At 34.9% G+C, this 27,098-nt stretch overlaps 1 protein-coding gene across 2 annotated transcripts in view; it reads left to right on the plus strand.

Moving 5' to 3' along the window:
* MAP2K6 (mitogen-activated protein kinase kinase 6) overlaps positions 1 to 27,098 on the plus strand; it is a 150,952-nt gene that overhangs the window by 61,042 nt on the left and 62,812 nt on the right. For both annotated transcript variants that reach the window (XM_074260626.1, XM_074260625.1), the window contains exon 2: positions 23,578 to 23,644. In XM_074260626.1, the coding sequence (XP_074116727.1) occupies positions 23,578 to 23,644 (67 nt within the window). The remainder of the gene's footprint in view (positions 1 to 23,577; positions 23,645 to 27,098) is intronic.

Consider the following 27,098-nt stretch of genomic DNA (forward strand, 5'->3'; position numbering starts at 1 on the left):
CACATAGTAGGTGCTATATAAAAGCTGATTCCTTGCTGTTCATCCAGCCAGACCTCACCCAGATAACAAAGATGTAACTGTTTGTCCTTCAGGATGGAGTCCCTCACTGAGGCAGAGTTGAAGGAGATTTTCTCCTTTAAGGATTTTCAGAGTGGGGGCAGCTAGGTGGTACAGTAGATAGAGCACCAGCCTTGAATTCAGGAGGATCCGAGTTCAAATCTGGTCTCAGACACTTAACACTTCCTAGCTGTGTGACCCTGGGCAAGTCACTTAACCCCAGCCTCGGGGGGGGGGGGGGGGGAGAAGTCATTAAGGATTTTCAGAGTTTTGGGGTCCCCTCTTCAACTTGACCAGTACATTTTTCCTTCCTATTATATATTTCCTAGATGATATCTTTTACTCCTATTCTCCTTCTGAGACAGTAGAAGCACCTTCCATCCTTGCATCCTCTCCCTCTGATTGGCTGATTATATCTCAAACCTCCACTTTAAGGAGAATACCTAAGCCACCCAGGTCTTCATTCTTCTTTACCTTGAACTGATTTTTTTAGAACTTTCTTCATAATGCTGTGTTGAAAACCTTCATTCTTTCCCACATCCTTTTCCTTCTATACTACCAGTTTTTCCATCTTCTTTGTGTCTAAAACTTTCCATATGTTATCTTCCCCTATAAGAACGTAAGTTCTTCAGGGCAAGGACTCTCTCTTTTTCTTCTTGTATTTGTATTACCAGCCTTTATCACAATATCTGGCACATAGAACTTAATAAAAACTTGTTGATTTGATTAATGTGTTTTAGAGAGTATATACCCATCATGTTCTCTAAACATACATTTGTTTCAATTGCTTTTTTTCCATCTTTGTTTTCCAAATTTGTTTTTGCCATTTCTTTTTATTTTATTTGCACATCAAGATTGAGATATAGGGTTTAATAGTGGTGGTTCCACTATTCTTGGTAGAGAAATCAGTTTATTATCATGATATTGGTGAATCTTTTCATTTTTCTTTTGTTTGTAAGTTCTTCCATTTTCATCTTTGAAAATCCTTGGGTCATACTTGAGATGACGTTCCTTAGTTACTTTTCTTGCTAAGCTTTCTTTAAATTGCTTTACTTTGGCTTTATGACATAGTACTGCTCATAGTTCTTTCTTTCATGAATTCCCTTTGGGTCTTCCATTTTGTGGAGGGTCCTCTCCTACCTGTGCTTTTGATTTACCATGTCCTGTACTATAAGAAAATGTCTTTATTTTTGCTTATATTTGTAGCTGTTAGCACATTACCTGCCACATGGTGAACAATTAATGTATATTTCTTTGTTTTGCCTTTTTCATGATCCTTTATTACATAAACAAAGGGATCTCTATACTAATTGTGACTACTAGGTCTTTGATGTATCAAGAATATAAGAAATGAAGATTTTTAAAGGCATATTTTTAATTCTAGCTAAAGGTTGCCTTTGGCAGCCATCTTTCTAGTTAGCAAATTATGTTTGTTGACTTTGGTGCTTCCTGGGCTCCTTTTTGTCTCCCTGTTGTAGCTATTAATTTTTACTAGTTAAACTTCTAATAAAAGAATTCTAATTAGTGTCAACATAGTTTCTATTGTTCATCTCTCTCTTTTTGATTTTCATTTACTTTTAAAAATAGTACAGGTTATATCATGTTCATGTTCTGTCATAATTTTTGCTCATTATTAGTACTAAAAAAACCCATCAAACTAATTTTGATCTTAACAGTGATGATCTGACTGTATACATATAGCTCACTCAGAGATAACTTTTTTGTCATTAACAAGATTTGGCTTGTCTATTAAATATAATCTATTTTGTTCTTTTCCATGTCCTTTGGTGCTACTCATATCCAGTGTTTATCAATTGTTTTCTTGAAGATATAATTTTGGAGACTACTGTGTAATCATCAAATCTTTGGTTTTTCTCATTTCTTTCCCTCAACTATATTTTCTCATATATTTCTCCTTACCTTTACTTTTCTCTACCTTTGTACTGAAGTCACCAAATATGAGATTATATGATGATGTATTCTGCAGGGTTATATCAAGTTCTTTATAGAATTTTTGATTTACTTTACCCTCTACAGTCAATGCTGGTGCATAATATTACTGTTATTTTCCTGATATTCTTTTTGCAAATACTTATTATTGTTGCAACATATAATGACCAAATATCCCATGAAATAATGTTTCTTATGTTCCTGAGCATATGATAAAAACTGTTCCAATAACTTTTGCCTCTCCCAAGGAATGTCTATGAACCAATCTTCAGTTTAGCTCCAACTTCTTTGTTTCTTTTGGTTTTGTTTTAGTGACCAGGTCAAGATTGATGTATTTGTCTGTCACTGGAAGGATCTTACATTCACAGTACGGATAGTTAGATTGAAGCTTATTGGTGAAAATATTACTATTTTCTGTTTCATTTTTAATCACTCTTCATGGTCACCAAAAAAAAAACAAAAAAAACAACAAAAACAACAAAAACAAAAAAACAAAAAAAACAAACAAAAAAAAAAAACCACAAAAGGGATATGCAAAGACTGAAGATCATTTAAATTTTATCTTTATTGCATGGGTTACCATGGCCAAAAAAAATAAAAAAATCATCGCCAGGTAGCTTAACTACTAGCAACGTGCCTTTCCACAGTTCCTGCTATTGGTCTTTGGGAAACAGATTTTCTTGCCAAGGCCCATCCTGGAACCTTTTCAACAATGTATAATTTGCCAGAGCTTATGCTTCACTGGCACAGCCTCTGAGAATCCAGGGTGGCACTGGAAAGTCAACATATCTTGTACAAAATTGCCTACTTAACAATTATAAGCAAATGCATAACTTCACAATTAAATCAAAGAAAGCCATTTTGTCCAGTATTGCTAGTCCTATAGAATATCATTTGTTTCTCTTGATGTATGAAAAATGTAGTAACTACAATGTACACATAAGTCCCATGTTTAAATTATGACAAGAAAAGATCAGGACTTCTAGACCTAGGAGAAAAAAAAAAAAAAACTTGACCTTAGCCCCCCCCCCAAAAGAGACAAATTACATTTATGTTTTATATAATTGAATTTAATTAAGTAATTTTTTTTTTTTTTTACATAAGATCATTTCTTTGTTTTTAGTCCTTATAGGTGAAAATTTTATTAGATTCTCATTCAGGTTCCACTTGATCCTATTTCATGGGCTTCTTCTTTTCCTTTTATCTCCTCTACTTTTTTTTTTTTTTTTCCCTTCTCCCCTCTACCTAAGTGTTCTTTATTCTAGGGTTTTTTGTTTTTTGTTTTTTTTTAATGCTGGCATATTTTTGCAGCAGACTTTCTGAATAAGTCTCATAGCCCAAAACAGGAATAGAGAAGTGAGTCACTTGGATAGATTCTGAAACAAAGGTTTTAAAATCAGATTATGTAAATGGTCTGATCCCTTTAGCCCTTAGTAACCCCTAGATGATTTTTATACTGAAAGACTACTAGAATCATTTAGATAACAAGCCAGAAGACTCTCCTACTCCCACCACTAACCTAAGATAAGAATAATACTTTCATTTATATAGCATTTTGAGATTTGAAAAAGACTTTAAATACTTTATGTATACTAATAAATACTTGCTGGCAGGTTGAGACAGGAAGTACCTCAAAAGATATTGAGATAATAAATTGCTGGGTAAGGGACCTAAGAAACATCTTCTAGATTTTCTATTTTTATTGATGTCAGTAGATTTTCATATTGTGACAGAAGTTTATGATCCATACTCAAGGGTACAAGTTGTTTTTAACCCCTTCTCCCCATATAAACATAGAACAGTATTTACTTTTTACTAAGTCCTTCCTAATTGATGGATAAAAATACTTTGCTGCTGAGTATTAAGGGACTAAAACTGTAAGGAAAGCAGGGTTATTAGAGAAATGCCTTCCCAGGAGCTAGACATGACCTCTAGCTATTTGCCAACATACATGCACCTTGCTGGAATGAGACAGCAACTCTTCATTTGTTTCCTGTTGATTTCTTGGGATTTGTGGTTTGTATTGAAGATACTACTGAATGTGAGAAGAATGGAATTTTATTAAGGAAACTCTTCCTTGCTAATCTATAAAAATGAGGCTTCAACTCTCAAAAGTTTTTCTCTTGTGGGCCTTTCTCTTGTTGCATAACATTTCTCCTCTGAATTCTCAGCAAGGGAATAAATTAATTTCTCTCTCCTTCCTGTAAGCACATGGCAATGGGAAACACATGATTGTCTAGGCAAACCCGATTTTTGGGGCATATTTCTTCTGCCTCAATGTTTTCTTTCCTGACCTCAGACCAGGAACTAATGATTCTGAGAAATGGTTTTTGCCAAGTTTTGACAGCTACCTTATGGATTGAAAGGTCGGGTTTGTGATCTGGGCTAGCCAGAAGGAGAAACACTTCTCTGAGGAGAAGATGGCACCACCAGTATTATTCTGTAGTGGAAGATTAAAGAAAGCCCAAACCATGTCTGGAGGCTAGGAACTCTGCTTTGTGTGAATTGTTAGGGTAAATCCTTCAAAGTGATCGAGAAATGTCTTACAAAAATTGTTGTAAGCCTTATAAAAGCTCTTTATCTTCTGGAGGCAATATAATGAGTGTAATGGATTATGTATATTCTGTTTCCTGTATCATTTAGTACACACTTTTGAATTATTTTAGGTATAAGAATTTTCTGTCATTGAGGAAATAAAGCGCTGTCCTATATCTGATATTCAAATTGTACTTTTCTAGGAGTGAGTATGTTATTTGCATGTTGGGGAAATTCTATACATGAACTATACCTAGATATTTCCCTGGAGTTTTACTCTGATATGAGTAAGAGAACACAGAAACTTCATCCTCTTTTACATAGTTAGCCTTAGGCTATATTACTTTCAGTTTATTTGAAAAGTCATTCCTTGGGGGAGGGCAACCTCCTGAGCCTTAGGTCTCATCTGTAAAGTTTCTTTGCAATTACAACTCCTCAGATTAGGTTGGATTGAGAAATTTACCCAGGACTAAATTGCTCTATTACAAAAGGATATCAATCTGGATTTAATTACATCCAATAAGAGCTATTAGAATTGTCTGTGTGAATGTGTGTATATATGTGTATGTATGTGTGTTTGACTAAAAGATCCCTGATCAATTGAGTCCCCTTCCCTCACAACCCCACAGTATGTAGGGTAAACAACAGAGACAAAACAAATGTTAGGTTAAATCCTTTCAGACTTTGAGGGACCGACACTCAAGTCTTAAAAAAAATAGCTTTTTGTTTTTCAAAATACATGCAAAGATAGTTTTCAACATTCACACTTGCAAAACCTTGTCTTCCAAATTTTTATCCCTACCTCCCCCATTCCCTCTCCCCTAGACAGCAAGTAATTCAATATAGGTTAAACATGTGCAATTCTTTTGAACATATTTCTGCACATATCATGCTGTACAAGAAAAATCAGCTCAAAAGGGGAAAAATAAGAAAAAAAACAAACAAGCAAACCACAGCAGTGACAAAGATGAAAATACTATATTCTCCACATTCAATCCCCATAGTTCTCCTTTTGCATATGTATGGCTCTCTCCATCATAAGACTATTAAAATTGCCCCTAATCACCTAATTCCAAAGTTCAAGTTTTTTAGAGGATGTGAAACTTTGTTCCATTTACAACTTAAATTTTCAGACTTTTATTGGTCATTTATACATAGCTAAGAGTCTAAGTTCTTGGTCTTTGGCAGAGATATTCAGAAGACAATCATCCCATAGAAAAGGACTCAGCTCTTTTTATTTTCTCTTGTATTCTTGGACAGTATAGCTAGTTAGGGAGGAGGAAAAATCTCTCTTTCTTTCCTCACCCCCATCAACAGAGTTTCCCCTCCCCTCAGGTAATTGGAGTTATGTGACTTGCCCAGAGTCACACATCCAGGAAGTGTTAAGTGTCTGAAGTCAAATTTGAACTCAGGTCCTCTTGAATTCAAGGCTGGTGCTCTATTCACTGCACCACCTAGCTGTCCCAACAGAGCTATTTTTAAACAGAAGTGCACATGGTCATAGGAAATATTGTGCTTATTGGGCAGTTCCAGAATGCCCCTGTGAAGTCAAGTCTGAGAAAAATTGAAAATATGGTGCTTGGAATGGAGGTCCTACCTGGAACTGAATATACTACTGGTCCCATAACATTTCAAAATTAACTTGTCCAAAAGATAACTCATCTTTCCATCTCCTATATTGCAAATTTAGCTTTCTTTCTCATTTTCTTATTTTTGACTAGGACACCACTATCTTTCCAGCTACCTTGTTTTCCTTTCTTGGTATCATCTCCAGCTCTTCACTCTCCCTTAGCTTTTAATCTCCATAACACCTCTTGCATTTGTGTCTTTCTCTTCCTCCCCTAGATTGGTTCTGTCATTATCTCTTCTCTGGGCTGTTTCAATAGCCTTTTTATTAAGTTCCCTGCCATAAGTCTTCCAGTTCATCTTCTACAAAACTCCCCAAACTCCCAAATTTCAAGCTTGACCATATCACCTCTTTACTCAATAAACATATTTCAATAATCAAAGAGCAAATATCAACTTTCTGTTTGGCATTTAAAGCTCTACGTTACTCCTTGTGGTCCATCCTAACCATCCTTCCTCATAAACAGCACTGTTGCCTATATCTCTGCCTTGCTTAATATTCCTGCAGTGTACTTATCCTTTGTGATACTATTCTAAGAAGTTTTTTGTTTCTATTTTCCAGTTCATTATATATGTGTATATACTTTGTATATATTCTATTTCCCCTCACTATATTGTAAGTTTCTTGAGAGCAGGCACTATTTTAGAGTTGTTTTTGAACATTCAAAGTTAGTACAAGGCTGAGCACATGGTTAATAAGTATTTGCGGCTAGGTGTATTGACACTAAAATATGGGTTCTAATATTTTATGAAAGAGTTAAAAAATACCTTGGGCCAGAATTGCTGCTGAGACCAAAAGTGGAAATTGTAGAGAACTTAGCCCATTTCGGGAACTTGCCTAGTTAAGGAACATATCTAGGAAGTCCAATAAAATTCATCTCCTAGCAGAAATGCTTTGCTTCATGAGGACATTGTGATAATGTTTCAAAGGCATTCGGCAATACCAGGAGTCTGGGCCATTTTGATTTCCTCTGTGTGGCATAACACTATACATGCAGACAGAAAGACTAAGGTTCAGATCCTATTTATAACACTTGCTAGCAGTATGAAATGGGCAAGTCACAGGTTGTTTCTTCGAATGAGGTTGATAGACTAGATGGTCTATAAAGTCCTTTTCCATTCTAAATTTGTGACTCTAAAAGTAAATGTTCACTCCTCTCACTGAGATAGAATTTGTGACAGTATTATGGGAGTAATATTTACTCTGGTATTTTAGAAAATAAATTTGCCTTGAACTAATTGTACCATTTGATTAAAATTTTTAAAGTTTTCATTTTTGTAAGATTTTGAGTTCCACTTTTTTTCTCTCTGCCTCCCTTGCCTCCTCCCTGCCAAAGACAGCAAGCAATCCAATATAGGCTATACATGTACAATCATTTAAAAAATATTTCTATATTAGTCATGTTTGAGCATCTAATTCATTTTGACTAGAGTAAATGTTAATACACTGATGGAAACTTGTGAGCTATAATTTTTAGACTACAGATCTAAAAGCCCCTTGAATTTGAGGTAGTTGATGATCCAATGTAAGTAAGAATTTGGGTAAGGGGAATAACCCAAGATGATACTATAGAATATTTCAGTTAAAAGGGAACTTAGCTCACCCTGCCAATGTGCACAGTCTACAGATGAGAAAACTAAGACTTGGAGAGCTAAGTGACAATTTTACTTTTAGGATTAAGTCAAATGAATCAGATCTCTCTTCTAGCTTTTCCATCTTTCTACTAAATTGATTCTTTACATAGATAAACAATGCTAATTCCTTCAACCAATTCATATATAGTATAATTTCTAGTGCCCTAATCATTCTAAATCTACTTATGAAGAGACTTTAGCTTATCAGTGCTGTTTTTGAAATTTCACATCCACTGGTGATCACAGTATAGTCAGATAAGGGCAGGCTACAATATAGCCTCCTTCTTTCTTTGTATCATCTCATAGAATTTTAGAGTTGGAAGAAATCTTCAGTGGACATATTGTCCAACCCATGCCTGAAAAAGAAGTCCTGCTATGATATACCCAGCAATAGTTTGGACTCGGCCTGAAGGCCTGCACTACTTTCCAAACATTCCTTACCAATTTTGACCAGCTTTAATTGGCAAGATGTTTTTCCTAACATCAAATCTATTTTTTTTTTTTGGGGGGGGTGCTATTTCTGCTCATTGCTCCTGGTTCTATCCTTTTAGGCCAAACCAAATATAATCCCTCTTCCACATGACAGTATTTGAGTACACTTATTGTGTCCTTTGATTCTTTTCTTTTTCAGACTAAACATCCTCAATTCTTTCAGCCATTTGACCTATAACATGGATTCAAGGTGCATTATTATCCTGTTTACCATCCTTTGAACACTATCCACTTTATCTATTGATATTCCTAAACTGTAATGCTCAAAACTGAACACAATCTGAATCATAAACTGAACATAACTAAACATACTCCAAATAATTTGAGTAGAGTAGACAAGGACTATTTACTCTCTCATTTCTGGAAACTATTTGTGGCCCTTCTAATGAAACTAAAGATCACAGTCTTTTTGGATACCATTTCTGACTTTTCGAGATTAAAGACCATCAAAACCTCAAGATCTTTTTCAGACAACTGTCTCTTTTATTCTATACTTATGAAATTGATTTTTAGAAATCAAGGGTAAGAATTTACATCTATTATTATTTAATTTCATCTTTTTAGATTCCGCTCAATGCTTTAAACTGTCAATACCTTTTTAGATCCTAACTATCATTCACCTATATCTCCCAGTTTTATCAAATATTGAGTTTTCAGTCAATGCCTTTGTTTAAGTCATTGACAAAATATTAAATGGTATAGAGCCAAACAGATCTCTGGGCCACTCCACTGAATACTTTTGGCTAAAATGATATTGAGTTGTTAACAAATACTCTTTGAGTTCAGAATATCAGGTTCACATCCATCTAATTGAATTATCTCATTCAATTCTTCAATTTCTAATTTCTTGAAAAACATTTTTTAATGCTTCTTTGGATTTTTTTTTTCCCTCTTTGTTTTCCTATGGAACTTCTTCCTCTATTCCACTCCTCTTCCCCTCGTCCCCCAGGAATACATTATTTTTTTCTGATAATCCAGAGTACAGCAATTTCGGCTTTTTACCTCGTTATTTTTAAAGAAAGACATTTCTAAGAGGACTAATGACATCAGGAAGGTGATGTTATCACTTGCAATTGAGTTGAATTTAAGTGAGAAAGGGCTATGTAAGCCTCACTCTCTCCTTTGAAGATATCTGAGTCTAGCAGCAAGATATAGATCAGGATGACTGGAAATGGCCTTGGTTACAGTGGGAGACTTCTGCTTTTCTAAGCTTAGCTTTTCTTTCCCATATGTGAGTCTGTCTGAGGAAACATCCATTCACTGATCACGGCTAGGTAAGAAATGTGTGCAAAGTGCCACGGGAATGAGAATCATTTCAGAGGTGTTCTTTGTAGGAAAGGTGAATTTTATCTGGGATAAGCAGAGAAGATTACATGGAAGCAGTGGCTTTTAAAGTAAGCTTTAATAAATATGATAGGAAGAGGTCATGAAGAACAACATTCCAGGAAGAATGAACGGGTTGAGCAAAGGGGTGGAGGAGGTAAAGTACAGTATCCATTTGAAGAATGGAAAATAATCCAGGTCAGTTGATTTGTTTAAGGGAGTGGCATCAAATAGGACAAGGATAGTAGTTTGGGGACACATTTTGGAGGATTTTGCTATATAGATTTTTGACTTTACTCTCTAGGCAAAATATTGAAAACTTTGACTAGACAAGTATCTTTCTTAAATTTTAGGAGGATAGTTGAAAAGGCCACCTCATGATCCTTAAGGTTTTCCAACCTATTTAGTCCAGACTGGTAATAGCTGTTTACTATAGTTTTTATTCCTGCTCTTACCAGAAAACAGAACTCCTTAATTACCTGTTTCAAGGAAAGTAGAAGTGTATGTGGGGGAAGAGTGTGTATGTGTGTCTACTGGAATGTTGAAGTGTTAGCATATAGAGTATGCCAAAGATAAATGGGGGTTGGAAAGTGTCACTTTGAAAGCTTCTTCTTCTTTTTTTGGGGAAGAAAATTGTAAGGGGTCATTTAGGGCATGTGATAGTGCTAAAAACAAATAAAAAGAATGATCAATTAAACATTAGAAAATGCATAGAAGAGAGCAAAAGGAAATTCAGAAAGGAAGCACAGACAAGCTGGGAAGTATTGGGACTACAGTGTTTTTTCCAGTATATATTTTCTTTTTCTTTTTTAATTAATAGTTTTTATTTACCAGATATTTGCATGGGTAATTTTACAATACTGACAATTGCCAAACCATTTGTTCCAATTCTCCCCTCCCCCCCAGATGGCAGGTCGACCAATACATGTTAAATATGTTAAAGTATAAATTAAATACAATATATGTATACATGACCAAACAGTTGTTTTGCTGAACAAAAAGAATCGGACTTTGAAACAGTGTACATTTAGCCTGTGAAGGAAATCCAAAATGCAGGCGGACAAAATTAGAGGGATTGGAAATTCTATGTAGTGGTTCATAGTCATCTCCCAGAGTTTTTTCGCTGAGTGTAGCTGATTCAATTCATTACTGCTCTAATGGAACTGATTTGGTTCATCTTATTGTTGGAGAGGGCCATGTCCATCAGAATTGATCATCATACAGTATTATTGTTGAAGTATATAATGATTTCCTGGTCCTGCTTATTTCACTCAGCAGTATATATTTTCGAAAGGAAAATAAATATTCTATACCTAAAGGAGATTTACCTTTTAACATGCAGTCCTCTTTTTCTACTCTTCTTTTTTACATGGAAATGTTCATGGTCATTGATGTTTATTATTTTTAAAAAGTTGGCAGAGGAGGGAAAGAAAGTATCCTTTATCCACCTTCAGCAAGAAGCCAGAGCGGATGTGTGATAGGAGATGACTTGAGTGAATGCTTAGCCCCATCCCCCTATTAAATAAGTAACTGATTTAGCATCATTAGCTAGAATGTATGTGGCACAAGAATATGAGCTCATATCTTCTGATTCTCAATCCAATATCCTTCTTTCTTTCCTTACAGAAAAGACATATATGAGTTAGGGAAAGAAAAAAAAAAAAAAAGCAATTATGGAGATCATTGCTTTAGAGCTAGAAATGGCCACTGAGGTCATCAATCCAATCCCCTTATATTTACAGACTAGAGAAATTGCCACAAATGGATATTCATACAGGTAGAAAGTGGTAGACATTCTCTAACTCCAAATATTTACTCTTTCCACAGTACCATCTTGCTTGCCTGAAAATACTTAAATGAATATATCCCAAGAGTGGTTATTAATAATTCAATGTCAACTTGAATGAAGTCTGAGGCAGTGTTTCAGTGATTTTTCCTTGACTCTGTGGTTTTTAATTACTGAAAACATGAATGGTATGTTAGCAGATTTTCAAATGACGCAAAATTGTTGTTGTTGTCCAGTTGGTTTTGGTCATGTCTGATCCTTTGTGACTCCATTTGGGGATTTCTTGGTAAAGATATGGAAGTAGTTTTGTCATGTTCTTTTCTAACTCTTTTTACAAATAAGAAAACTGAGACAAAAAGGATAAAGTGTCTTGTGCAGGATCATACAACTATTTCTAACACAGGATTTGAATTCAGATCTTCTTGACTCTAGGCTGGGCATCCTATCCATTGTTTCACTTAGTATATAGCTAAAATTTTATTTGATAATGCCATGATCTAAAAAGATCTCAATAGGACAAAATCAGATAAAAAATTAATATAGTTAATGTAATTTAATTTAAAAATATTTTAGGTTCAAAAAGTCACATGTACCAGTACAACATAAGGAATATGTGAGTAAGTTGTAATTTACCTGAAAAAGATTAGAAGTGCTCTAGTGGACTAAAAACTCAGTATGAGTTTTTACTTCTAGAATAAGGGAACATGTGTTCAAATCTCAGTTCTTATACTACTTGGATCTTGGGTCTCTCTTTTCTCATCTCATCTAAAATGAGGGTGTTAGAACTGTAGTCTAAGTCTATATACACATGTACATATATATATATATATACACACATATGTATGTATATAGGATTTGTATGTATGTATTTATATATACATATGAACATATAATTTACCCAGGGTTATGTAACAATTTAGTGTCTGAGGTTCTATCTGAACTCAAATTATTCTCTCACTAGTGGTTGCTAAAACCTGGAGTCAGGAGCACTGATTTTTCTGAGTTCAAATCTGGACTCTTACTTTAGCTGTGTGATTCTGGGCAAGTCACTTAATCCAATTTATCTTAGTTCCTCATTTGTAAAAAAGTTGAAGAAGTAAATGTCAAACTACTTCAGTATCTTTGCCAAGAAAACCCTAAATGGGGTCATGGAGAGGTGGACATGACTGGAAAATGATAACTAGCTTGGCTCCATCCAATGTACCACCTAATTTCCTGGTGGGGGATAGAGGATAACAGTTTTCAAATGTTTGTAGGGTTTTAATAATGAGAAGGGAATAGTTTCTCCTTTTAAGGCAAAATTATTGGTTTCCTAATAATTGCCAACTACCTAAAAGTAGAATGACTTGGACTGAGGGTGGGGATGGGGTAAAGTATACTTTACTCTAAGCCCATTTATCCTTCATTGGAGATCTGTCAACTAAGCTGGATTGGTGAGATCACTATAAAGATGTACTAGTTAGCTTCTATTGTATCTTCTCAGATTCTATGATTATATGAAAGTGAGGCTTTGAGAGGGAAAGAGATCTTCTTAAGGTCTCATTCATTGAGTAGCAGATCTCGGATTAGATCTCATGCTCCAAATCCTCTACATGTTTCTTTTGCAGATAGGAAAAGGGAAGTATGATTTTCCTTTCCATTCCTAGTTGTACTATTAAGTTGATGTATGACCAAGACAAGGCATTTGTTTTCTCTGTGCTTCAGTTTCTCAGCCTTTAAAATTCTTGTAATATCAATTTCCTTTTATAGAGACAGTATGGTGTAGTATTTCAATAGGAAGCACTGTATAATAATAATAGATAATAATTTGCACATTAAATCTCCAGAAGAAAACTTGGTGGTTCTGAGTGTTCCTACTGCTGAAATTCCCAATATATATTAAATTCAATTTTAAAAAATCATATGACAGCAATATCTATGCCATAAAATATCTAAATCTCAGCTAACACCTCACTTATTTCCAGTAATATTCCATGGAATGTCCCATTATAACTAGAGAGTTTAAACACTCCTCCAGAGCCTATTGTAATGGATTTTTATTTGTAATGAAACTTAGGCAAATCATTCAATTTCTGTGAGTCTTTCCTTATCTGTAAAATGGAGCATTTGTGCCAGATTTCTAATCTTACCATCTATCTTAATAACTTTTAAAAAAATCCATAAAAGTCTTTCTTAGACATGATAAGTGTTTTGGTTGTAGAGATTGGGGTAAGGGGAGATCTAAGGGAATGAAATTTATATAGGAAATTCTAGACTAACTAAACAAAACAAATGCCTTTTGGAAAACCATTATTATAAAATACTTCATAGAAGGATATATTTCAATAAAATGTAAACCTTATGAGGATAGGGATGGTTTTGTTTTTGTCTTTGCATCTTTTAGCACCTAAGGCAATGCCATGAATGTCCTAGGCATTTTAAATAAGTTTTGGTTTTGTATTTTTCTGCATTGGAAGTAATGCTTTGAAAATAAGAAAAATTGGGTTTAAACATCTCTGGTATACATAAACGCACATGATTCTAGACTTAATTCTTTTCAAAAACAAAACAAATGTGAACTCTGAGGATAATTTAACATACCATTTGTAATCTGCAATTATCTGCAGCTTAAGGTACCATTAGAAAATATTTATTGAGAACTTTTTAGTAAAACACTAAATGGGAACTAGTTTTCTCTAGTTAATTCTCCAAGTAGAGAGATGATATTAACCCTGATTGACAGAGGAAAATAGCTTAGCTGGGAGTTCCCTATACTAATAAATCACAGATCTAGTTATTATCCCTTTGTTTGTTTGTTGTTTACCTAGGATATCATTGCTGTAGAGAACTACCTGTGTAGAAATCTTCACTAATTCAGGTCAGCAAACCATCTTTAGTTTATAGCTTTGGAGAATTACTTAGAGACACTGAGATTTTTTCTATTTTGCCCAGGGTCAGACTTGGTATTAAAATTACTTAGAATAATAGGTATCAGAGGCAGAAATTGAATCTAAGACTCACACACTATCTTATGCTACTTCTCAATAAATAGTTGTGAACTACATTTGAGGAAATAAAACATAATAGGTAGCAAAAGGCATTCACATATAGCCTTTTGGGTCCATCATCATCATCTTCATTATTATCTAAATAAGACATTCATAATCTGGCATTCATGGACTCCAAAAGAATTCAAATATCTCTTTTAAGGGATGCACAAACTTAGTTCAGAATTTTTTTTTTTTTTTTTTTTTTTTTTTTACATTTTCATTAACCTTTAATTGAATTGTTATTTTTTCAGTTATTTTAAAAACATTTTTCTGATTGGGGTTTCACCTTACTACCAAGGTCTGTGACATGCACAAAAAAGGATAGAAAGCCATGATCTAAATATATTAATTTGGTGCTATGCTTAGCAAATGCTTTTCTTCCAAAATTCATGGAATATACTGTCATTTTGTTAATAATTATTTATTTTATTATATTTTAAGTCTAGAAGAGAAACTATTATCTCAAAGTTTTGGCTCAGTTTATACTATATTCAACATCATTTTTGTTTTGTGTGAAAAGATGAAAAGAGTTTTTGGCAAAATTGGAGATTGAAGAGAAATGCTATTTTATATTTTAAGCCTTGGTGTTTACAAATATCCCTGGACATTGAAAATTTATAATCTATAATAAAAAAACTTCCAACATTTTTAGATTCCTGAAGCATAATTATATTTTAGAGTTTGCATCCATTAGAACTCATAGATAATTTGAGCTGTGGACTACTTGTCAGCTTTCATGATTTGTATGAGCAACTAAGAAATGCCTAAGTATATCAGAAGAACTAGAACAAAAAAGTCCTGGATGACACAAGTTTTGCATCTTTATTTATACAATCGCCTTTTTCTTGATAAAATCTTTGTTTTCTGCCCTACCTAAGTTTGGAATTTCTGGAAAAGGGTCTCGAGGTTATGTTCTAGATCCTTATTGTCTTCCCCAGAAGTATGGAAACTCAGGAGAGAATCTAATAGATTTTTCTTTGTAAGAGTTGTATTACTGATTCGGTAACCACTTTTCATGGCTCTATTTTCTTATCTTCTCAGGCCCTAGGGTGTTATTTGAAGTAAGATAATTATTAACTATCAAAACTGAGTATATTTTCATTGATGCCAGATGCAGAAATTTTTTTCCTTCCATATGATTGCCAGTTGAGTTTAGGAAACTGACAATAATATGTAAAGTCTTGGTGATATTTTTCATTTTTGGCCTTGCTTTGTACTTTAATAAAGCTAATCCTATTGTGAGTTTGAATGATCCTTGAAATGTTTGACTTTCATACAACAATAATTACTATAATATCTTATTTATTTATTTTGTCCTAAGGCATTTGGGGTTAAATGACTTGCCCAGGGTCACACAGCTAGGAAGTATTAGGTGTCTGAGGCCATATTTGAATCAGGTCCTCCTAACTTCAGGGCTGGTTCTCTATCCACTGTGCCACTTAGCTACTCCTGTAATATCTTTAATTGCTCTTGAAGCATACTCTTTAAGAACTATAGATTTTGAATATTTTCTTCTTTAAGTATAATTTATTCTTTAAAAACCACAGAATTAAAAGTACAATAAAAGAAAGCAACTGCCATATCACATGTTTATGACATAGTTCTAATATTAAGCTAACAAATATTAACTAAAAGTTAGAGAACCCTAGGTTTTTTTTTTTTTTTTATCAAGGTCAGATGTTCTGTATTGGTCTAAAATTAATAGAAACACATGCATGACTATCATGTATAAAACAAAATGAAAAGATCAAAATTGCTGCATCTCAAGTAATTTACATACCACTATGTTAATTACTGGAAAGTTGAAACAAATAGCCATTTTGTGCAGTTTTTAACAGAAAGTACGATTAAGACTCACTGAAAAGTCCAGAATTTATCCTTTTAAAAAGGCCTGTCATAATCTTCAAAAGTAGGAGAGTATAAACAGAGGGTATATGATACAAGTGTAGTTTTGAATTTTTCACATTCTGTTTTTTCTATGGCATGAAAATGGCTAGTGTAAGAACACAGTGAGTGGCACATTTTGGTCACTTAGCATCTAATAGATATTGTTCTCTTCCCTAGGATGGTATGTGATTGTGTGTGTGTGTGTGTGTGCGTGTGTGTTTTTAAATCCAACATTAAATGCTAGGAATCAATTGTTGGCATTCTTCCTGGAGTGAACAGATTGCTTTGAAATCAACTTAGCTGGAAGGTGGACAGCTTATTATTTTTCTTCCTTATAAGAAGGATTTTTTTTAGTTATGGAAAATAAAGAAGAAAATAGTTAAGTCCAAAAAAATGAGGTGATGAGAGAGGGTGGGAGTAGATTTCTCAAAGATTAATCCATAGCAAGCATTTAATTTTATATAGGGATGTCCAAGTATGTATGCTTTTCTATAAGAATTGGGAAATATATCATGACCTGAGCAGGTAGACTCTCTTCTAACAGATTGATCCTTTGTCTTTCTCAAACATTCAATCTCTATCTGCTAACATTCTCTGCTATCTACAAATGTCCAAATCTTCCTCATCTTAGAAAAAAAATCACTTTGCCCTACCACTTTCTTATATCTTATCTCATATTCACAGTCAAACTTAAAAAAAACAAAACAAAACAAAACAATGTCATCATAAAAAAAAAAGTCTATTCCTATTGCCTGTACTTCTCATTTTCTTACTCACTTTTCAAACCTTTGTCATTTGACTTCCAAACTCAATTGATATTGTTGATTTCCAATTTTCTAGTTGCCAAATCTGATGAATTTTTCCTCATCTGTGTCTATCTCTATGAAGCTTGTGATATGGTGTCTCTTTTTGGATAGTCTCTTTTTTGGGGGGGGGGTTTGTGACATTATTCTTGCTTGGTTATTCTACCCATCATACTGCTCCTGTTCAGTCTCTGATGGTTGATCACCATATATATCATGCACTATTAATTGTGGGTATTGTCCCAGAGTTGAAGTCTTTCCTGGTGCTTCTTGCTAATGCTACTAGTGCCTTTTCCCCAATATGATCCTATGTTTATTTTGTATCTATCTATATAAATATATGTTGTCTCCTCTGACTAGATGGTAGACTGAGGGCAGGGATTCTGAATTTGTGAGACTAGCACCAAGTGCAGTGTCTGAAGCATAATAGAGATGAGATAAATGCTTGTTGATTCATTATTCTGTGCCACCTTCTAAGGTGGAGTGAAAAAAAGAATGACTTTTTTTGGAGTCCCTTCCCTTAGTTCTTTTATGTCCATCAAACTCCAATAGAACAGTTTCTATTCCAGATTTCTTAAGATATGAAATAGAACAACAACTAATTGGTGAATGTTGTGGAGTTGGTTATTTGTTCTGTGCTGACTGTATTTGCATGTTTTGTTTTATTTTGTTGCTTTGCTTTTTCTTTATAAATAAGACTAAGTCTGTGTTGGTTGTCAGAGTTGGGATGTTATAAAATCTTAGGTATAAGGAAATTTTAAGTTGTTTTAATAGTGACATTCATTTAACACTTTAATATATTACCCCATTTGTATCTTTAAAGAGTCCTGTGAGATAGATAATGCAAATATATCCCCACTTGACAGATAAGGAACCTGAGATCAAAGGGGTTACAACTGTATCATAAGTAAGATTTGAACTTATGTCTTTTCTGGCTCTCAGATCAGCACTCTCTTGTGCCACACAGCTTTTCATCTTTTCTCTATAGATTAATTGTGTTCATTTTCTCCTGGCTATATCTTATTTGTCCATAGTTTGAATGTTGTCTCCTCTATTGAACTATTATTAGATATTATTATATCTATTGAACTATGAGAGTAGAACTCTTTTCATCTCTACTGCTTGGCATAGTGTCTGGTTACATAGTAAGATCTTCATAAATGTTTATAACCTGACAGGAAAGAAAGCGAAATAGGCAAAGCGGAATGCAGGTACCATAGTGGAGAACTGAAAAAAGAGAAAAGGAATCTGAAATCTATATATTTGTATAATCCATTGATGTTTTGGTTGTATGTATTTTTAGACTTTTTGTCAAATGGCTGCCCTTTGGTTAATATTCCCTTGTTTTGAATTTAATTTCTTCCTTCCTTCCTTCCTTCCTTCCTTCCTTCCTTCCTTCCTTCCTTCCTTCCTTCCTTCCTTCCTTCCTTCCTTCCTTCCTTCCTTCCTTCCTTCCTTCCTTCCTTCCTTCCTTCCTTCCTTCCTTTCTTTCTTTCTTTCTTTCTTTCTTTCTTTCTTTCTTTCTTTCTTTCTTTCTTTCTTTCTTTCTTTCTTTCTTTCTTTCTTTCTTTCTTTCTTTCTTTCTTTCTTTCTTTCTTCCTTTCTTCCTTTCTTCCTTTCTTCCTTTTTCTTTCTTTCTCTCTCTCTTTCTCTCTCTCTTTCTCTCTTTCTCTCTTTCTCTCTCTCTCTCTCTTTCTTTCTTTCTTTCTTTCTTTCTTTCTTTCTTTCTTTCTTTCTTTCTTTCTTTCTTTCTTTCTTTCTTTCTCTCTTTCTCTCTCTTTCTCTCTCTCTTTCTCTCTTTCTCTCTTTCTTTCTTCCTTTCTTTCTTTCTTCCTTTTTTGATATAGTAAAGGAACTGATTATTCTGTGAGACAAGAGTTTATCAACACGTTTGCCTAGTAAACAGCTTTTTCTCTTTTCTTAGGAGTTTAGATTGTTCCCAGATTAAATTGAGGGAAGAAAAGTGACTTCAATAGTATGCCTTCAGTCAACTCCCTCATCAGAATAGTATATCTCTTCTTAAATAGTCCATGATGTATACTTTCCTCCCATCCAATATATACAAAATATGCATAGCAGCAGTCTTTGTGGTAGCATTTATCTAGAAATAAAGTGAGTGCTAATCATTTGGAGAATGGCTGAAGAAATTTGACATATGAATGTGACCATATAACTGGAATGTAAAAATGTCTAATGGGGGGACTGAAAAAAAGAATGGCAAGTTTTAAATAAATAAACAGAATCAAAAGAACAATGTACACAATGACTGTAACAATGTAAATGAAGAGGTCATTAAAAGGAAGCTAGACTCTGAGTAATGGAAAACCAAGAATAATTCCAGAGAAGAGCTAATGAAACATTATATTCCCCAGTGGCAGACTACAAGGGCAGAATCTCATGTAGATGTGGTAACTGTATTGCATATTTTTTTCTTAACTCTTTGCTTTTTTTTTAAATGAGAGAGTTCAATTATAGGCATGTATGTATTAAACTCAGAAATGAATTTGCTGTTAAAATAAAAGATAAAAATAATAACATGTAACTTTCTAAGAGCCAGTTTTGAGTTCCTTTCATAGACAACACTTTTTTTTCTTTTTAATGAATGAATAAATTAAAAAAATTATTAAAGACTTCATATATGCCAGGCACTCTGGCTATAATTGCAAAGAACAAGAGACTGCCTAACCTCAATGAATCCATTCTAATAAGGGAATCCAACACACATATAGAGGAGTGGTGGCAATGGAAGGGTATTTTGGTTTGGGAAGTTACATAAGATTGTAGATTTTCAATTGGAAGAGATATCAGAATTTACATAGTCCAGTTTTACAGTTGAGGAAATTTAGGCCCAGAGAGATTAATTTATTCTCAAAGTCATACAGATCATAAATTGATTGGACTCACATATATATAGTCAATCAAAATGAATTTCCAATTCAGCCATGTTTTTCCCCCCTCAATGATATTTGATTTTTTACAAATAATTGTAAATATAGTTTTCAACATTCATTTTTATAGCATTTCCTCCCCCCTCCTTCCTTTACCTACGCACCTCTCTTAGACAGCAAGCAATTTATAGAGGTTATACATATCCAATTCTTTTAAAAATATTTCAATATTTGTCATGTTGTGCAAGAAAAGTCAGAATTGGCCATGTTCTAAAAAAACAAATGTTTCATTTTCCATTATGAGTCTTTCATCTCTCTATCAGGAGATGGGTAGCATATTTCATTATTAGTTCTTTAGAATTGAGGTTGGCCATTATGCTGACAAGATTTTAGAATAATAGTATTCTATAATATTTATATGCCATACGTTATTTGCACATTGCCCGATTTATGGGCAACTTCTCAACTTCCCATTCTCAAAAAGAACTACAAATATTTTTGTACATCCTTAGAATTTGTTTTGGTTAGGACTAATTCCTCCTTTTGGACAATGAGGTGGAATAGTAGAGTGTTGGGCTTGGAGTACAGGAAGACTCATCTTCTAAGTTCAAATTTGACTTCAGACACTACTTACTAGCTGTGTAATTCTAGGTGAATAACTTAACTGTTTGCCTTGATTTCTTTATCTATAAAATGAGTGGGAGAAGGAAATGGCAAATCACTCAAGTGTCTTTGCCAAAAATATCCCAAATGGGGTCATAAAAAGTTAGACATGACTGAACAAATGTTCTTTTATTTGCCCTATTTTCTTCTTATTTTCATTGTTGATTGAAATGTATTTCTGTATCCAACTCTGTGTGTGTGTGTGTGTGTTAGTGTAGCATATTTTTTCTTCTTTTGACCTTCCTTCTTTCTGTTGCATTTCTGAAGGGAAAGTTTGGACTATTCCTATTGCTACTTTCTTGGGATTATTGAGTTTCAGGGATAGAACTGCAAATTTTTAGTGAACCTAAAGTGGTGTGATCCAAGACAAAGTCAGATTGTTACCCCTTGATCTGAGCTCTGCAAGTTTTTGACTTATTTAGCTCATTGTAAGAGTAGATTACTGCTGGACTCTATCAAAAAGGCAAAATTGTGGACTTCCTTTTTGTTTATTCCTATATAGACTGGTAGCATATCTTACATCTGAGGCATACCACTGCTGTTGATCTACTGGTTTCTGAGCTTTTTTCTTTCTCTATACATTGTCCAGGGACTCCCTACTTGGGAGTGTCCCTGTCCTCATTTTGCCCTAGGACTCTTGCAACCTGATACTGGGCAGTGGGTTATGAAGTTCCCAGTTTCACATCTATACTAATCACAGTGCCCTGGTTGGGGTCTGGGGATGTCTGATTTGGGTTTGAGACCTCTTCTTAACCTGGTGTACTCTAGATGCTGGAATGTTCTATTACTGCATGGTACTCCTGGACTAGCTTTATCTTCAGTGTTCACTCACCTCCTTGTCTGTTTCCCAGTGTTGACATGGGCTCAACTAAGGGCTTATTATGAATTTTCTTTTTCTTTTTCTTTTTCTTTTCTTCCCTTTCCCCTTTCCCATGCCCATCAGGATTTGGTCTGGTGCAACTTTTAGATCTGTTAGGAGGAATTTGTGGAGACACTTTCACTATATTGCTTTCCTTTACCCTCCCATCTTGGCTTGGCCTCTTATACAATGGTTTCTAATGAGTTTGCTTTTCTATTGTATTGGGAATGACAAAAGGAGAATGTTTTCTTCCTCCTTAGCCACTGTCTGTGATCTGAGAGAAATATCAGCTCTCTATGTTATTTATCTTTCAAAAGTTTCAGGCCAAGTGACTCATTTGGGTAGGAGGAAAAACCAGCAGCAGGTAATGCAGATATGGTGTATGATTCTGGTATAGAAAGATGCATGGGAGAAGTAACTTCAGGATCATAGGATTTTGAGCTAGAAGTTAAGCAGAGAGATCCTCAAATCTCAGCTCCTCATTTTATAGACAAAGGAATTGATAAGCTTTTTGTAGTTGATGGGGTGCTGGAAGACTTACTAGATTCAAATCCCATCGCTGATTCTTATTTAGTTATTTGTTTGTTTTTGTTGTTTGTTTGTTTTTTGCTGAGGTAATTGGGGTTAAGTGACTTGCTCAGGGTCACACAGCTAGAAAATGTTAAGCATATGAGATCAGATGTGAACTCAGGGACTCCTGACTTCAGGGCAGGTGCTCTATCCACTGTGCTACCCAGCTGCCCCATATTTAGTTGTTTTTTATTGTTCAGTTTTATCACTTGTATCTTACTCCTTATGATCCCATTTGGGATTTTCTTGGCAAAGTTACTAGAGTGATTTGCTATTTCCTTTTCCTATTAACTGAAATAAACAGGGTTAAAAGACTTGCTGAGGGTCACACAGCTAATAAGTATTTGAGGCAGCATTTGAACTCAGGTCTTCATGACTCCAGACAAGGGAATTTAGATACTGTGCCACCTAACTGCCCTTAGCTATTTAATACTCTTTAAATGACTTAGTTTCTTTGAACTTCAGATTCTTTTTCTGGGGATAATATCAACAAATAATACTTATCTCATAGAACTGTTATGGTGATTAAAAGAGACAATATTTAATAAATACTTTGTCAATTTTAAAGGTAAGTATAATTTTCAGTTATTATTATGACTTGTCCAGGTTATACAAGGACACATCTAGAGTCCCTGCAAACATAAAGGAATCCAGAGGTACCTCTAAGCATCTAGTCCAAGCCACTCATTTTGTAAAGAAGGTAATTGAGCTTCAGATATGTAAAAAGTAGCATGCCCAAGGTCACATAGATAGTAAGTAGGAGAGTTAGGATTTTAACCTACTTTTTCCTGTCACAGAATTCAATGTTCTACAAAACACTGTAAATCCAGGTTTTTGATTTTTTTTTTTTTTAAATTGTCTGCTCTACCTGAATGTGGCAGCTGCAAAAGGAGGGCAAAGCTAACAATTGAATTAGACTAACATTTAATATGAGCCTGCTCTGTAAGGAACACTGTGCTAGGCACTAGGGGAGGTTTTAAACTTAAATAAGACACATTTCTTGCACTCAAAGGGAAAACAATGTAGTATATATATATATATATATATATATATATATATATATATATATATATATATATATATATATATATATATATATAATTTTTTTTTGGTGGGGGGAAGAATAGGAAATATAACTAAAATAGAAAAGATAACATAATGAGTTATATACCACATCATCTGATGGGAAAGAGAAAAGTGGCCATTAACTGTGCAAGAGGGAGAGAGGATCAGGGAAAGTTTTCTGCAGGGGATGATATTTGGCTTGGGCTTTGAAAAATGAGAAGAATTTCAGTTTAGATGGAAAAGAGGAAAAGTGGTGACTCTTTAACAATGGGCGTTAAAACCATGGGGGTTAGCAGGTAAAAGTAGTTTTTGTGTAGATGCTGTCATATTTCCTCCCCCTAATTTTGTCTCCATTGCTCTTAATTTCCTGTCTTAATTTTTTTTTTTTTTTCTGACTTCTTTTCCATAGGCAGGAAACGGAATCCTGGGCTGAAGATTCCAAAAGAAGCATTTGAACAGCCTCAGACCAGTTCAGCGTAAGTTTTCAAAATTTTATTGCTTAATGGGTCATAAACTTCTAGAGTCCATTGGATAATTTATACATTTGTAGGTGACCTATTGACTCTAGAAAGGGATGCTCTTAGAAAGGTCCATTCTAGAGAGAGTATTGGGTGCTTGACTAGTTGTTTTACGATTTTAAATCTACCTGATTGAATGAGTGGAGGCATTTCCTCTTCCATTGCAGAGGTTGAGGTCTACTGTGACCAAATATTCATTATTTAGGGAACAAAACTGTTGTTGTCCATATAAACTTGGTTAGGCTGGTCCTTAGATAAACAGAGGCTATTGCCCATACCATTAGGTCTCTCAGAGCATGCTATAACCTTTGAGAACTCAGGCTCACCTCCATACCATGATAAGGTGCTGGAGGAGGAATTTAGAGAGATATTTTCTGGAGGCAATTATAGCTGGACCTAGTCAAGAAGATCTGAGTCATATCCAACCTCAAATACTAATGTGTGACCCTTGGAAAGTCATATACTGAATCTATGCCTACCTTAATGTTCTCAACTGTAAAATTGACATAACATTCCCAGGATTGTGGTAAAAATAAAATAAAAACCTTAAAACTCTATATATAAATTATAAAATTTGCTGGTTAAAGGATTGAGCCCTACCTGAATGTCATTGGATGCAGCCAACAGGTAAGGTAGGGTTGTCTTTCCTTCCACATACCTGTCTGCCTAGTTTTCTATATTCCTTCATGGAATTAGATTCTCTCCCATCACACTTCTCTGGAGGATGGGGAAGGATACTGTGAACCTTTAACTCAATAACAGGTTATTAATCTTTCCTTTATAGCCTATTCATGGATATCTCTTTATAGTCCCCTGTCTATAAACCCTAGAATACCAATGCATTTAGGCAGAATTTAGCATGCTATGGAATAAAGAACATTTGGCTGGAAGTCAGTGGACCTCGATTCTAGTTTAGGCTTTCACTGATTAGTGTGGCTTTGGTTCCCCATTCTCAGTCACAATTACTTCATCATTAAAATAACAGAGTTGGGTAAATATCCGACAATAGGAGAATGGTCAAACAAATTGTGATATACTAATACAATGAAATGTGATAATGTAATTAAGACTCTCAAAAATGAAGAATATAAAAAAATCTGGAAAGGCATATATGTAAGAATTCAAGGTGAAAAAAAGTGTCTGGGAAAAAGGATGGCACATTAATTGCAAACATACAAGAAAAAGTAGGTAAGAATGAATGGACATACAATTTTTTTTTTTTTTTTTTTTTGAGGCTGGGGTTAAGTGACTTGCCCAGGGTCACACAGCTAGGAAGTGTTAAGTGTCTGAGACCGGATTTGAACTTGGGTCTTCCTGAATTCAAGGCTGATCCTCTATCCACTGTGCCACCTAGCTGCCCCTGGATATACAATTTTTTTTAGAAGTCTCTTGAGTTCTGTATTTGAAGATCAAACCTCGTATGTAGGTCTGGTTTTTTCATCAAAAATAGATGGAATTCATTTATTTCGTTAAATGTCCATCTTCTTCCCTGGAAAACGATGCTCATTCTTGCTGGGTAAGTTATTCTTGGCTGCATACCAAGTTCCTTAGCCTTTCGGAATATCATGTTCCAGGCCCTGCGTTCTTTTAATGTGGACGCTGCTAGATCCTGTGTTATCCTTATTGTGGATCCTCCATATCTGAATTGTTTTTTTCTAGCAGCTTCCAATATCTTTTCCTTTGTCTGATGGTTCTTGAACTTGGCCACTATATTTCTTGGCGTTTTGATTTTAGGGTCCCTTTCAGTAGGTGATCGATGAATTTTCTCAATGTCTATTTTACCCTCTGTTTCCAAAACGTCTGGGCAGTTCTCTTTGATAATTTCCTCGAAAATGGTGTCCAAGCTCTTTTTTTCCTCCCATTTTTCAGGGAGTCCGATTATTCTCAAATTGTCTCTCCTGGATCTGTTTTCCAGATCTGTTGTCTTTCTGGTAAGGTACTTGACAGTCTTTTCAATTGTTTCATTTCTCTGGTTTTGCTTGACTCCCTCTTGGTTTCTCCTTGAGTCATTCATTTTTACTTGTTCCAGTCTAATTTTCAATGATGTATTTTCTTCACTCACTTTTTTTTATATCTCTTTGTAATTGTCCAATTGAGTTTTTATCTTCTATGGAATTTTTTTCCATTTTATCCATTTTATTTTTTAGAGAGCTGATTTCTTTTTCCAGCTCACTAATCCTGTTTTCCTTGGAGTTGTTTACCTTTTCCAGCTCACTAATCTTGTTTCTCAATGATTTGATTTCTTTATCCATTCTGTCTTTGAATGCATGGGATGACTTCTCCAGGCTCTCTTGCCAAGCTTCCCTTTCCTTTTCCCATTTCTCTTCCAGCTCTCTTGTGAGAGCCTTTTTTATTTCCTCTATGAGGTTCTTTTGTATTGAGGAGCAGCTTATATCCCTCCCAGGGGATACATCTGGGGACAGTCTGTTCCTAGTCTCCTCAGCATTTGAAGTCTGCTCCCTCTCCACACAAAAGCTGTCAATGGTTAGAGCCCTTTTGAATTTTTTATTCATTTTGTCAGAATCAAAGAAAACAAACTGACAAGAGAAGCAATTGGTCTGTTTTGCGGGGGGTAGGGCTGGATGTTATTAATGGGCTTCCTCTACAGACTGGGGATAGGGCAGCAGAGAGCCACTAACAGAACAGCAATGACTGTACTGAGTCTGCGCTCTGAGGCTCCGAGAACGCACCGAGTCAGTCCAGGTGGGGGTTGGGGGTGGCCGGGCTCTGAGAGACGCTGGCTTTCTGGGGTTTTAATCTTCACCTCCGGTGTTTACACCCTCTCCACTGCTCCTGGCTTGCTGCCAAGACGGAGCATCCACACTGGGGCAAAAGCCCTTTCGCAGAAACTGCAGAGATCACACCCCTCCTCCTCCGGTTTGAGCTGTGTGAGCTGCCTGTCTTGCTCTGGCTGTCTGCCCTCAGTCTGCGCCCAGTCTGATTGACCCTCCCCCGAACAAACACAGACCTTTTCTGGCGACTTTCAAGGATGTCTTCTCTTGGTGATAATTTGTGGATTTCTTTCTGGGTCAAGCATTAAGTCAGAGGCTTGTCATGAAGTAAGTTCTGAGAGAAAGCGAGGAGCTCAAGCAGCTGTCTGCCTCCACGCCGCCATCTTCCTGGATATACAATTTTGATGGTTACTTGGAGTGATTGCTATAGTGTGGCAGGACTTTATTATTGAAATTAATTAGTTTAAAGATCAGTAGCAATTGAATAAGTTTTGTGGTTTATACTGATATTTAATGTTAAAATTTTAATGCAACTATAAAAAAGATAGGGTTAAATTGTAGTAGTGTTAGGATTTCATGCAATTCTAATTTTTTTATTTTGAGTAGAGAAATAGTTGGGAGATTCATTGCATATATTCATTAATAGGTTTATTTATTTTTTAAGGCCTTGAAATTCAAGT

This window comes from Sminthopsis crassicaudata, chromosome 4 (genome assembly GCF_048593235.1).
Source record: "Sminthopsis crassicaudata isolate SCR6 chromosome 4, ASM4859323v1, whole genome shotgun sequence".
NCBI classification, from domain to species: domain Eukaryota; kingdom Metazoa; phylum Chordata; class Mammalia; order Dasyuromorphia; family Dasyuridae; genus Sminthopsis; species Sminthopsis crassicaudata.